Here is a 13,973-nt window from a genome sequence, read left to right as displayed (position 1 = left end):
ATCTGACTGCTCAATAAAGTTAATGTTGAATGCAGGATTTGAACCGCCAACCTTCAGACCAACTGAGCTACTGTCGCCACTGTTTTTTTTTAATAAAAACGGTCATGGTCATGGTTGGAGACATCATGAGTGACAAACATAAAATCAGTAGGAATGCTTAATACTTGTTGCACGTGAATAATCCAGTTCGCTGTTAGATGCTAATTAAAGAGGACTATCTAGAGTACGGATCTCCAACCTTTTTTCTTCCAGTGAGCTACCTTTACAAAACAAAAGTACCAGAGAGCTACTCACTTTAGCGGTCAGAAGAAATTGTGTAAATAAAAGAGCCACGGTCTTAGATGGAGAACAAATAGATGCCTATAAAAAAATAATCAATTTATTACTGCACAAAAATAGGCATCAAAATGATATATTTACAATGGAAGACATAATTAACTAAAATTTTGTTATTCTGCACAGTGCATATAATTCAGAAATCTCTTGGCGATCCACTGGTAGCTCCTGAGCTACAGGTTGGAGACCCCTAATTTAGGGAGTCTGGAAAATGTGTAAATATTCAGGAAAAAAAAAGAGAGGGGGAAAAAAAAAGTAAGAGCCTGTCTCTCTAAAGCAGTGCACTTAAACTCCAGGCCTCTCCTCCTCTCCATCACTCTCTCCTCCTCATCCTCCTCCTCCTCCTCCTCCCTCATGTATTAAAGTCTGTGCATCCATGTGTGTACGTGTGGCTCATGTTCCTGACACCGGCGAGTGTGAAAATGTAAAATGATATGGCACAAGCAAAACGAAATAAACATGTCAGGAAGCATCGCCCCGGCAATTCTCACTCTCTCCACACGACTGTTTCTCGGTAAAGAAGAACGTCCAATCAAAGAGGTACACATAAACTAAATCGGACCAACTGTTGATTCTAAAACCACAAATTGTGCAAATGATGTCTAACTGCTTCCTGCATGCAAAGAAAAACTGAAGTAACACAATATACTGCTTAACTTTCTATCTTTCTTTTCTGTCTTTTCGCTATAGCTCATAAGGAGTTATAGTTCAAGTCTGCACGCTTATATAGGTGTGGAAAATTATTTGGAATTTCAATTTTCCAGTAAACTAGACCCCCTAAATAAAATCTGGAATTGGGAGCCACACACAACTCCAAACTGCATTTTTACCAAACACAGGAGTTGTAGCCATCACATCCCCCAAAAGGGAACAGTCCATTATCTCGACAAACATGAAAAGAAGCCGGAGCACAGCTAGTCGGGAAAATGCCACTCCACTGAAGAAATAAATAAATAAGAAGTTTAAGCTTGTGACTGCCAGACATATTTTCTGCCACTGCCCAAAGCGTCTCCCCACATGGACCCTCTTTTCATTAGAGCTGCTCACAGAAATGTCAAGTAAGATAAGCCATTATCGTCACCGCTGACAACAACACACACGTGCACAAAGCTGGCGCCAACGCACAAGCACACACACACACACACAGATACACACACAGAGGTACACACACAGAAGCACACAGGCACACACACAAACACACAGCAGCCCAGTCCCAGGCTTAGGATGGGGAGATATTACCTCTCAATCCTTTCATTTACTACCACTGCTGCTACTACTGCTCATACTAGTACTACAACAACTACTATCACTGCTGCTACTCAAAGTACCACTGCTACCACTACTACTGCTGGTGCTACTGCTCCCACTACTGTTACTACTACTTTTACTGCTACCACTACTGCTACTACTACTATTACTGCTACTGCTCATATTAGTACTACAATAACAACTATCACTACTGCTGCTCATAGTAGTACTGCAACCATTACTACTGCTGGTGCTACTGCTACTGCTACTGCTGCTGCGACTACTGCTACTGCTGCTGTTAATGCTACTGGTACTTCCACGTCTGCTGTTGCTACTACTGCTCATACTAGTACTACAATAACTACTATCACTACTGCTACTGCTGCTGTTAATGCTACTGGTACTTCCACTACTGCTGTTGCTACTACTGCTCATACTAGTACTACAATAACTACTATCACTGCTGCTCAAAGTACTTCTGCTACCACTACTGCAGTTGAAGTAGTAGCAGCAGTTACTGATATTAATACTATTACTGCTACTGCTACTGCTACTACTACTGCGAATGCTTCTGATACTGCCACTACTGCTGCTGCTGCTGCTACTGCTCATACTAGTACTACAGTAACTACTATCACTGCTGCTCAAAGTACTACTGCTACCATAACTACTGCTGGTGCTGCTATTACTACTGTTACTACTATTATTACTGTTACTGCTGCTCATAGTAGTACTACAATAACTATTATCAGTGCTGCTGCTCAAAGTACTGCTCTCACTACTACTATTACTACTACTACAACTATTACTACTCCTATTAATAATACTACGACAACTACTATGACAAAGTAATGCTGCACAACCAATACTGCTGGTGCTACTGCTACCACTACTGCTGCTACTACTACTATTACTGCTACTGTTGCTAGTGCTACTACTATTACTACTACTCTGACTAATAACACTACTACAACTGCAACTACTATGACAAAGTACTACTGCACAACTACTACAAAGTTGTAAGAAACATGACTAAAGGTCTTTTAAAGCAGTGCAAAACAGATCAGAATATTTTTTTATTTTATTTATTTATTTTTTTAGTTTTGTGATAGACAAAAACTTTTATGAATTTAGTCAACTAAATTAGCATGACTTTTGCATCAGTTAAAACTAGACAAAAACTGAAAAGAATTAGTTGACTAAATCTTGATTAAAACTAAAAATAATCTGAGTTAAAAGACTACAATTAAGACAAAATTAAGCTGTCAAAATTAGCACTGATGTGATGGAGGCTGTACTGTTACTCTTGCAATCGAATGAATAGAAGACGCACTTCACTCTGAGGAACACAGGAGGGTACATGTGATCATTTGATTATACTCAATTAGCCCCATGTGTTTCAATTAACTGGAAAGATTATTAGCATGCCGTTGTTTTCATTTCTTAAATTCGAGATCAATTACCTTCAGTCATCTCCCATTGCTAATTAGGATGACCCTGAATATTTCTTACTATAGTCAGTATAAAAAAAACTGTCTTTCCAGTTTATTATTTTGAGCAAATGCTTGATAAATGAGCCACTAAATATTTAACTTCTTGTCCTCTGTTCTGTTCTTTGTGGCCCTGTAGGTATGTTTGGATTCTAAAGTTGCTTTGTCTTTGTTTGACTTTCAGCATGAGGGCGTCTTTACACAGTTTGACTTTTACCAGGCGCGATCGCAGAAGTTTTAATTGCTGTATGGACAGATCCCTGGCACTGCTGGCTACGGTCTGTACTTTACTGACGGCGAATGCTGCAAATGCGAATGGTGGTTTTATGGCTCAAAAATACAAAGAAAAACAGGCATTGCGACTGTGAGCGAGGTTGTCCCTTCACAGATCTGATCTGTAATTTGGTCTGGTTTGGTCTCCATGAAGATAGAAAGGTTTAATACCAGACAAAGCAATAACATCTCCACGGAAAAGCATTTGACGGACCCTTCACCAAAAAAGTTACACAATGCACCTTTAAAGTAGCCAGGCTGGTGCCACTTAGTGCCTCTGCTCAATTTTGTTTCTCTTCGACGACTAGATCAGGAATTGGAATACACGAGAGTTTGCAAGAACTCTCGAAGTGCAAATTCGGGCACCAGCCAATCAGCAAAGAGCCATACATTCTGTGTTGGCAATGATTTCCAAGATGGAGGATTTAAACCCAGAACAAAGAGAATGTTTGGTGAATTTTATCAAAGGGAAAGCTGTAATTGCCCTTCTTCCTACGGGATTTGGGAAAAGCTTAATATACCAGTTAGCCCCATTGGCGGCGCATTACATACGTCATGACCAAACAGCAGCAATTGGTTAAATTAAAAAAAGTAGCTGCCTACCATTGAGCGAACAAATTCTAATGTCACAAAGTGGATGATGAAAGATGAATCATGCTACCTTTAAAGGGCCTCCATTACAAAAAAAAAAAAAAGCCCCTTTTTGCCCTTCTAAACTTGCATATTACATAGTTGTGTCCACTATTGTATTGCCATATTTCCAAGTTTCAGTATTCTTGCAGTTTTAGTCTTTCTCTGCAGATCTCAAAATATCTGTATGCGATGTTGTTACAGCACATGAGTCATTGCTTGTGAAGTTCTTTGTCTTTTTATTGTCCAGAAACCTTCCACAAACTTAGGCGTATCTCTCCTGTGCTAAAATTGCCTCCAGTAATCAGGCTAGAAAGAGGAACGTCTTTGTTGTTTTGTTCAGCTGATACAACCTACTTTCGCTTTCAGTGTGCCAGCAGTTACAAGCCTATAGCCATCTGGTGACGCTTTTTATAACTATGATGATGACTGACTTATGTAGACTAAAGGCCTCCACACACTACAGGAGGATTTGCCCGATTTTGGCTGCGATTTGCTTCTCCCCAGGTTCGGGGAGGCGTGACCCGATTTAGTGTCCTCGATTGTGATTTTGAAGCTGCTGTGCTCCTCGTGTGTGGTGTCAGTGTGACTCTGAGCTGCTCTGTCAGATCGTAACCACCAACCACTACAGTAACAGCCAATAAAACAGAGCGTCAGGGGCAGGGTGATGGATACAGAGGCGCAAGATACAAGTCTGAAGCGTTCTCGAAGTAAAAAGGTGAGAGTGCATCTGTTTACATCCACACAACACATGGATCAAGCTGAAGCTGCAGATTAGCGATAGTGACTCTACCTCCTGTGTACTTTATCGCCAACCTTCTGTATATTAAAAATCATGTATCTGAAGTAATGCACCACATTTCACAAATAATAATAACGCCATTTTGATTTGTATCTTAAGCTAAAAGTGCAGTGCTCTGATCTTTTAGAATAAATTTTACCCTAAACAGGAAACAACAAACGTAAGTACCCTCACAACTTTTAGGCCTGTGGTCCGCAGCCATATCCCGCCGTAGACTTTGCGAATGGAGATTTAAAATCCCATGAGATTCTTCTCGTGTTTGTAGTGTACGCTTTTTGTTGCACGTTTAAAAATCATTTAAGACTGAAAAATCCTATAGTGTGTGGCGGCCTTTAGATTTAGATGAACTTTATTGATCCACAAGGGAAACAATTTGGACACAGAAGCTCACAAATCAGAAAATATTATAATAACAAAGAGCAAAAGTATAAATGGTGATAATAAATTCAAACTAAGTAGCAAAAATAAGAGACTGGAGTCAAATAAGGCATAATTATATAAATGTACAAGTAATAATAATAAGAAAAAGAAATATAGTATTACAAATATATCTCTCAAAGATGCAAAAATGAAATAATGATTGACATGACACAGAGTTATCTATTACATAAGGGTGAGTGTTTTATAGTTGTAGAGTATGGTATGAATGTAGTCCTGTTCCTCTCACTGTTTGAGCAAAGACACTATAAAAAATAAAGTAGTTGTACTAAAGGAAATGCCAGTTGTGTAAAAAATCATTATCATAAACATAAACAGAGATGAATAATAGAGAATCTGGTTTTACTGTTTTTAAAAAGTTGAAAAACCAAACTGCAGTGGTCCCAAATATATTGTTCTTACCTAATACATTATGAATTCTAATTATTCACCACACTGGGTTTCTAAGTGCTTTTCACAACTTTCAGAGGCCAGAGCAGAGTTTACTAACGGTGGAGTTCTTGTTTTGCAGAGAATAAAACGCTCTATATGATCTAGACTCATTTGCATCCTAAGAGCTGCTTTTACAATATACTATTTTCACTGAGGCAAAACGGATTTTACTGAATTACATGAAAAAAATGAGTGCAATGCTTTAATATTCCATTTTTAGCTAAAGGGCAATTAAAAGATAATAGCAGACTCTGTGTACCAAATCATGTTAATATCTGAAAACAACGTTGGGGGGATCATGACTGGAAGGTGTTTGGTAATAGAGACGAGGAAAGAGGCGCCATCTGGGGTTTCTCTCCTCTTTTACGTCGGCCATTAAACGTGTCCTTTTTGGGATGTGATTACAGTGGAAACATTTGGAGACGGCGATACTGGGGGTAAATATTGCAAAGTACGGAACAGCTGGCCCGCTAAGCATTCCGGTCGTGTCTCAGGCTCCACATCTGATCTTATAGACTGGAGAAGCCCGCATGATTCACACTCGGATGGATGCGGAGAGACGGAGAGAGGGAAAGAGGGGGTGAAGGGAGAGAAGAGCGGGAAGAGAGGATACGAAAGAGAAACGGAGAAAGAGAGAGGCAGAGAGAGCGTGACAGATGACGTGTGGGAGAGAGAGAGTAGGAGACAGCGAAAAGAGGGGAGTGAGTGATGAAGAGTGGGAGAGAGAAAGAGTGAGTGAGAGAGTGGCAGATGATGAGTGGGAGAGAGAGAGTGAAGTAAAGAGAGAGGGAGGCAGAGAGGTGAAGAGTGGGAGAGAGAGAGAGAGGGGGGGGTGCAGATGAAGAGTAGGAGACAGAGAGAAAAAGAGAGAACGAGTGTGGAGGGGGGTGAAGAGTGGGAGAGAAAGAGAGGGGCAGATAAAGAGTGAAAGAGAGAAAGAGAAAGGAATGAGAGATGATGAGCGGGAGAGAGAGAGAAAAAGAGGGGGTGAGAGATGAAGAGTGGGGGAAGACAGAAAGAGAGGGGGTGCAGATGAAGAGTAGAAGACAGAGAAAGAGAGAAAGAGTATGGAGGGGGGGTGAAGAGTGGAAGAGAAGGAGAGGGGCAGATAAAGAGTGAAAGAGAGAGAGAAAGAGAGAGGGGGTGAGAGATGAAGAGTGGGAGAAAGAGAGGGGCAGATAAAGATAAAGAGTGAAAGAGAGAGAGAAAGAGAGAGGGGGGTAAGAGATGAAGAGTGGGAGAAAGAGAGAGGGGCAGATAAAGCATGAAAGAGAGAGAGAGAAAGATCGAGAGGGGCTGACAGATGGACAGTGAGATAGAGAGAAAGAGGTGGGGCAGATGAAGAGTGGGAAAGAGAGAGAAACTGGAAGAGAGAAAGAGGAGGGTGAAAGATGAAGAGGGAGAAAGAGGGACAGATAAAGAGTGGGAAAGAGAGAGAATGAGAGAGGAGAGGAGCAGATAAAGTGTATGAGAGAGAGGAGAGAGAGAGAGAAAGGGGGGTGAGAGATGACGAGTGGGAGAGAAAGAGAGAAAGAAAGAGAGAGAAGGATGAAAGTTGAAGAACGGGAGACAGGGGGCGAAAGAGGGGCAGATAAAGAGTGTGTGAGAGAGAGAAAGAAGAGGGGCAGATGAAGGGTGGGTGAGAGGGAGAAGGAGAGAGTGAGAAGGGAGGGGTGAAGAGGGGGGGAGAGAGAGACAGAAAAAGAGAGAGAGAGAGAGAGGCTTATGGAGGAAGACTGGCAGCGTTCCAGGCAGAGATGGCCCCACACAACCTCCAGTGAACAGAATCACTCCAGGCTCAGTACAAAGAAACGCTGTTAGAAAGCACAAGGCAGCGCCAGGACTCGTCAAAGTAATAGACTGTTATGTAATGTATTTTGGGACAGTAAAAGTTCCTCACATGGACATTTATAAGGGTCCTGCCCAATGACACATTTAACTTTCAACTTTCAACTTTATTATTGAGCCAAATGGAAAATGATTTGCGGCAAGTGTCAGACATACACACATACTGTACATGCACCTGCCTGTTTCTATCAAGATGTCAATGTGTTTACATGCACATCAGTATCTCGGGTATGATCCAGGTTTTGTCATGGTGCATGGTCCCGGTTTCAGTATCCGAATAAGGTGATGTCCCGCTTATGAGAAACTGTGATACTGTAGCTGGTATATTCCGATAGAAACCGGGATACTGTGGCATGTATACGCAGTATCCCAGTTACTGCAACATAAAGTTGAGTGCACATGCGTCCAAAAGACAAACATTTTTCAGTCTTTTCATCACAAGAGGAGTGACGAAAATAAAGTGACCAACATAAATAAAGTGACCATACATGAGTGAAATGAAAATAAAGAGCTGCGCTGAACCTGCACACGTACAATCTGCACTCGTATGATCGCTGAAAAGTTAAAACATGAACCATCTCCTATACTATATACACACAGAACTAACTTACCATCATCAGCACATCCTCTGTCACAGAAAGAGCACACATATTCCACTGAGTCCTGTCCATTAATCCAACACAAGCTGACTGCATCAGCGCACAAGGAAAGAACTGTTTTATTTCTGTACATTTTTGCCCTTGTGCATTTGTAAGATTATGTCAAGAAACCGGGACACTCCACTGGATCATGTATACGGGGATCCCAGTATCCCAGTTTCTCAGCGCCATGTATACACAGTATCCCAAATACTGCCATAACTGGGATATGGCTAATAACTGAGATACTGATGTGTGTGTATACGCACACATTGCTCTGCCTGGAATATTCCACAGTATGACTTTAAACAGCTCTACCTTACATTTAACTCAATTACAGGTGGTTTTATAGCTAAAAAAAAAAAAAAAAAAAAAAAAACAGGCATTCTGACTGTGAGCGGGGTAGTCTCTCCATAGATCTGGCATGTAACTTGGTCTAGTTTGGTTTCCAAGAAAATAGAAAGGTTTAATGCCATACTGTGAAATATTCTGGACAATAACATCTCTGTAGAGAAACCAGCCCTCCACTAGAAACGTTACACAATGCACCTTCAAGATCACATTTGAATTTGCAGATCCATATTCCCTTTAAAAAAAATAGGCAAAATTTTATCACAGTTGGCACAAGATATAGGAAAGCAGTCATCCTCGTTAAAGGTGCACTGCGTAACTTTTGTGTTCTATCACTTGTTTGTCTCCATGGTGATGTTATTGCTTTGCCTGGACAAACCAAATGGACAAGCTCTACACACAAACCAACTGTTCACCCTCTATACTGCTTCTCCACAGGCTCTATACTTAGCCAAGCACAGCTCCACACTTTTTCTCATCTTGGGTTTTATCCTCTCCATGATCATTACTAATTAGCACCCAAATGAAATCTGCATTGCGCCTTACGATGTCAGGATATACAATTTCCAATTCTATTTTAGTTTTTGTGATGACACATGTGGATCTCAGAGCCCCAGCACAATTAGAGAACTTTGAAACACACCTCCAGTATAACAAAAGTTACAAGTTTTCATTGGTGTAATATTTCAAATGTGTTCTGTCTGGAATACTGTCTGTGGAGCGTATTTGGTACAGAAGTTTACCCGTTAACCTGTGTCACGTTTTTGGTGGAGGGTCTGTCACCTGCCTGTCTCCATGGAGATCTTATTGCTTTGTCTGGAATGTTCCATGGTATGAAATTAAACATATCCATCTAGCATTTATTCACTGAGTTTTTCTACTAAAATAAAAATAAAACAATTCCTTCTCTCAATAGGGACGACTCTACACAGATATGAATTTTAATGTAACGTAACGCAGTACTTTCCATATGTACTAGACAACACAGTAACTTTTTCAATTCGATTCAATCCCTGTGACTACCAAAAGTTACTAACAGTGTCATTGAGCAAAACAACATTAAGGGTATGAAAGGAGGAATGATTTCTTCTTGTACAAATTGAACTGTATTTGACCAAAAGAATTTTTTTGACCAAAAGAAATGTTTTAGTGATAAAATTACCACAAATAGCACTGTAACTACTTGTAATAGTTATGCTTGAAAATAATTTGTTCATTCATTTTTCAAAATAAAACCAAAAATAAGAATCAGTAACTATTTTCTTCATTATTTGTCTCCAAAATCAAAATTAATGTTTCCGTGACTTAAATTGGGATGCTGGACTAACCCACATACGGACTGAATAAGGACTAAAACAGGACTAAAACAGATCTAAACCAGGTCTAAACCAGAACTGAACCAGGACTAAACTAGGTCTAAACCAGGACTAAACTGGTCTCAGTCCTGGTCTCAATCCTGGTCTGGTTCTGGTCTCAGTCCTGGTCTCAGTCCTGGTCCTGGTCCAGTCCCCGTCTCAGGCCTGGACCGGTCCCAGTCTCAGTCCTGGTCTCTGTCCCGGTCTCAGTCCTGATCACCCGACAGTCTACATGGGTGCAGCTCCAGGCCCATCCCAAACCTTCAGTCCTGGTCCTGGTTTAGTCCTGTTTTAGTTCTGGTTCAGTCCTGTTTCAGTCTGTATGCGGCGTAAAAGTCCGGCATCGCAGTTTAAGTCACAGAAACTGGAAACGGCCGTTATCCGTTTTTTCCCCATTTGGTTTTGGAGACAAATAATGAAGAAAATATATATATTTTGTTCTTTTTTTTCTGGTTTTATTTGGAAAAACAAATGAGCGAATGATACATGGATTGTTGAAGTTGCACTTGCTATGTAGTTGCTTAAGTTGTACTTGGACTACTACTACTACTACTACTACTACCACTGGCATGATGTGTGCTGTGAACATGTGGGATGCTGAACTGAAGTCAAAAAAGCAAAAAAAAGTTATAAGCAAGAGGAGAATATGTTATACAATGGTACGGATAGCCTCAAATTCTCCCAATACCACACTTGGCTAAAATACCAGCTCACCACTCTCTCCCAAATCTCCAATATCCAATGGAGTTTCAACTGGGCGACTATTCAAAGTGACTCTAAGGAAATAGCCTGTGTCTTCTGTCTGGAGTCTTCCATCAGTCCTCATCAGCGTCCAGGGAAAAAGGCTAGACTACTACTACTACTGCTACTGGCCAGTTACTACTACTACTACTACAGTACTACTAGCACTGGTACAAATAATTTCCTATTCTCTCACTACCACACTTTGCTAAACTACCATCTTACCACTCTATCCCACATCTCCAATATCCAATGGAAGCTATCCAAAGTTTCAACTAGGCTACTATTCAAAGTGACTCAAAGGAAATAGCCTGTGTCTACTGTGTGCAGTCTTCCATCACTCCTCATAAGCGTCCAGGGAGAGAGACTAGAGCAGTTCTAATCCACATAGCTCTGGAGGTGTTGTATGTTGTGTGGGCGGCCAGGCTTTACACAGCTGTAGCGGCTCGGCTCCACATATTCATTATGTGAAATTACCTCTGACAGCAGGAGAGAAAATCATACAGAAAACCTCCAACAAACCCCATCTACAAAACCTGCGAGCAAGATCTCAGATGTGCAAATGAAGACGCATCCTGAGGCAAAGTGAAGCAGTCAGCAGCCCCAAACTACCTGCACGCAATTTAGATAGAGCCCTGAGTGGCAAGATAATATCGTGTAAGGGAACAACGTGTGATTGATAAGGATGTGAATTACTTTTATTACTTTTCAAATCATTAACGAAAGTAAAACTGAAGTTATAGCTCACTCAACAGCGATGGACAGAGAGAATTGGCTTTTCTTCTTTTGCTTTCTCTCAAGGTGCTAGGACTGATACCTGACCAGACAGAACCACACACTTTGAAATATTTTACAAAGATGAGTGGATCTGGAGCTGTATCCTGTCTCCCTGATTTCAGAGGGCATGACTGACAGGTGGATTAACCAATTAGAGACATGCATAGTCTGTTTGAGTCAAAAACAAACATGGCTACTTACAGAAAAAAAAATCAACACAAACTCAACAATCAAAGCACCAAACTATTACTTATTTCGGGTAAAAGATGTTATATATTTTATTCTGAATGTTATGAGAATTTTCAAGAGAAGGTGTCTTCCAGCAGCCTGATTCATCAGCTGGTTTCACTTCGTGGAAATCGTCTGACCTCGCAGCATTAGGATTCGTTCGCTCGATGGTAGGCAGGTACTTTTTTATTTTAGAATGTCTGGCTTCATCTACATCCATCTCGACCATTTTAATTACTGTTGTGCTGTACCACAAAAGGGATCCAGACAGGCGCTTGAGTTTGATGCCATGGCTTCACAGCTCTTCGCTGATTGGCCGGTGCACAGTCTACAACTTCCGGGGTTCTTGCACTAGTGTATTCTGATTCCTGACCTAGTTGCTAGAGAGAAGTGAAATTGAGCGGAGGCACTTGGTGGCGCTAGCCTGACTAGTCATTCCCTTCTGGATTCAAACAGAATGTAGAAGGGACAGACTGGCCAGACAACTTGGACTGACTAAATTTATGAGCCCTTGCAGAAGACATTACAGGTCAGATCAGCGGAGAGGTGACCCTAGTATTTTTTTATTTTTTTTTTATTTTTTTTTACAATAAATCTTAAAAAACAAATTTACAAAAGTTAAGAACATTCTGACCATTCCTGGCAAGGCAATAACATCTCGGTGAACCTGATGTTTTATTTTGCTATTTTGTATTTTCCAATATGGGTGACGTCACACTCCTTTAGTCCACTTCTTTCTACAGTCTATGGATGTGTCCAAAAGTAAAAATGGATACATCATAACAAGGCACTTCTTTCACCCTTTCACAGTGGCATTCAAAGGTTAGTTTTGAAGTCAGAAAAACAATTTACAAAAAATAACCTCTAAAATCAACTGTTAAGAAAACTCAGTGCAAATGAGTCCCACTGGCCTTAAATAATCGAATATTTGACACTGTGGAGTCGTGAGTGGAGCTGACACTTTTCAGAACATCACACCAGAACAAAACTCTGCTGAGTATAAAACAGGTTTACACGTCTGACACATCTGTCTAAATGTTCTTACATCATTAAACTTTGCTAACAAAGTCTTGAATCTTCACTCCAGGCTCAGACATGTGTTAAAAGAACTGACAAAATATTATGGTTTTAATTTTATTTTGTTTGTGTACTCAGTTTGAACTTGTTTCTACTGCTACTGGATTTGCATTTGCATTGAAGTAACTGTACTGTCTTGGAGTAAAAGTTCCATTGGTGGGTTACTGCTCTCACCGTAAGCAAGTCTTTAAAGGTGCATTGTGTAACTTTACTAGTAGAGGGTCCACCACCTGATTGTATGGAGATTGTATTGCTTACATATCACCATGGAGACATCCACCAGGCCAAGTTACAGGTCAGATCTGTGTAGAGGTCACCCCAGTAACAGTAGGAATGCATCTTTCTATGTTTTTTTTTTTTTTTTTTTTTTATTGTACTTATTTATTATTATTTATTATTTTTTTCTATTAAGAGACCCGTAAATATATGCAAGAGAGATGATTAATGCCATACTGTGTAACATTTCAGGCAAAGCAATAGCAAGAGAGGCAGACCAGAAAAGTTATGCTGTACACCTTTTAAAAAAAATGTATACATATATATTTTTTATTCTATTTTAATCACAGTAACTTAAATATTTAAAGCAGATATTATAGATCAGTTTCATATAGCAGTTTTAGGCCTAACTCTTGAGAAGCAGTACTTTTACCCTCTTACTTGAGTCATTCCTTGGAGCATTCCAGCTTGCTTTTACTTGAATAATATTTCTAAGCATCTATAACATTTTTTACTACTCTACCACCACACTGACAAAATAGCACTAAACATTCCGAAGGTGCCCAACTAACCGTCACCACGATCAGATTTTGCCAAACTTATTTATGATCAACAAGAAAAGGCCGAAATAGAAACCAGCAAACATTTAGAGGCATTTTTCGTTCTGAGATATGACCAAATCGCTCCATTGCCAGAAAAAAGCGAAGGTTTGTGAGTGAGTCGTACCTCTGGGCGAGTGGTGCTTCCACATGATGTTGGCTTCAGGTCGTCCAATGGCCAAACACATGAGGCTGACGCTGCTGCCCTCGTTCACTGTCACGTCCCTGGAGATGTTTGTGATCCGGGCTGGAACTGTAGGAAAGAGAAAAGAAACAGATTAAAGACTTTGACAGCATTTTGAATGATGTAGATTCCTTAAACTTGTGTAACTTGTCTGCTGGAGGGTCTATCACCAACTTATCTCCATGTGCCTAGAATGTTCCACAGTAGGGCAAAGTCCTGCACAGGTCCATTTTTGGAGACCCACACCTGCAGGTACAGCACCACACCCTCCCGTCTACCCCGTGATTATATCAAAGTTAATTCCCCAGCT

The 13,973-nt window shown here is 40.5% G+C and overlaps 1 protein-coding gene across 1 annotated transcript in view; it reads right to left on the bottom strand.

Annotated features, from left to right (window-relative positions):
- Positions 1-13,973, bottom strand: part of opcml (opioid binding protein/cell adhesion molecule-like) — a 425,440-nt gene that overhangs the window by 98,138 nt on the left and 313,329 nt on the right. The window contains exon 3 of the mRNA XM_020920667.2: positions 13,607-13,732. Within this exon, the coding sequence (XP_020776326.2) occupies positions 13,607-13,732 (126 nt within the window). The remainder of the gene's footprint in view (positions 1-13,606; positions 13,733-13,973) is intronic.

This window comes from Boleophthalmus pectinirostris, unplaced genomic scaffold, assembly GCF_026225935.1.
Source record: "Boleophthalmus pectinirostris isolate CB_2022bp ecotype Guang Dong unplaced genomic scaffold, ASM2622593v1 HiC_scaffold_12, whole genome shotgun sequence".
Classification (NCBI taxonomy): Eukaryota; Metazoa; Chordata; class Actinopteri; order Gobiiformes; family Gobiidae; genus Boleophthalmus; species Boleophthalmus pectinirostris.
Note: the sequence above shows the minus strand (reverse complement) of the source record. Positions and strands in the feature narration are given on the sequence as shown.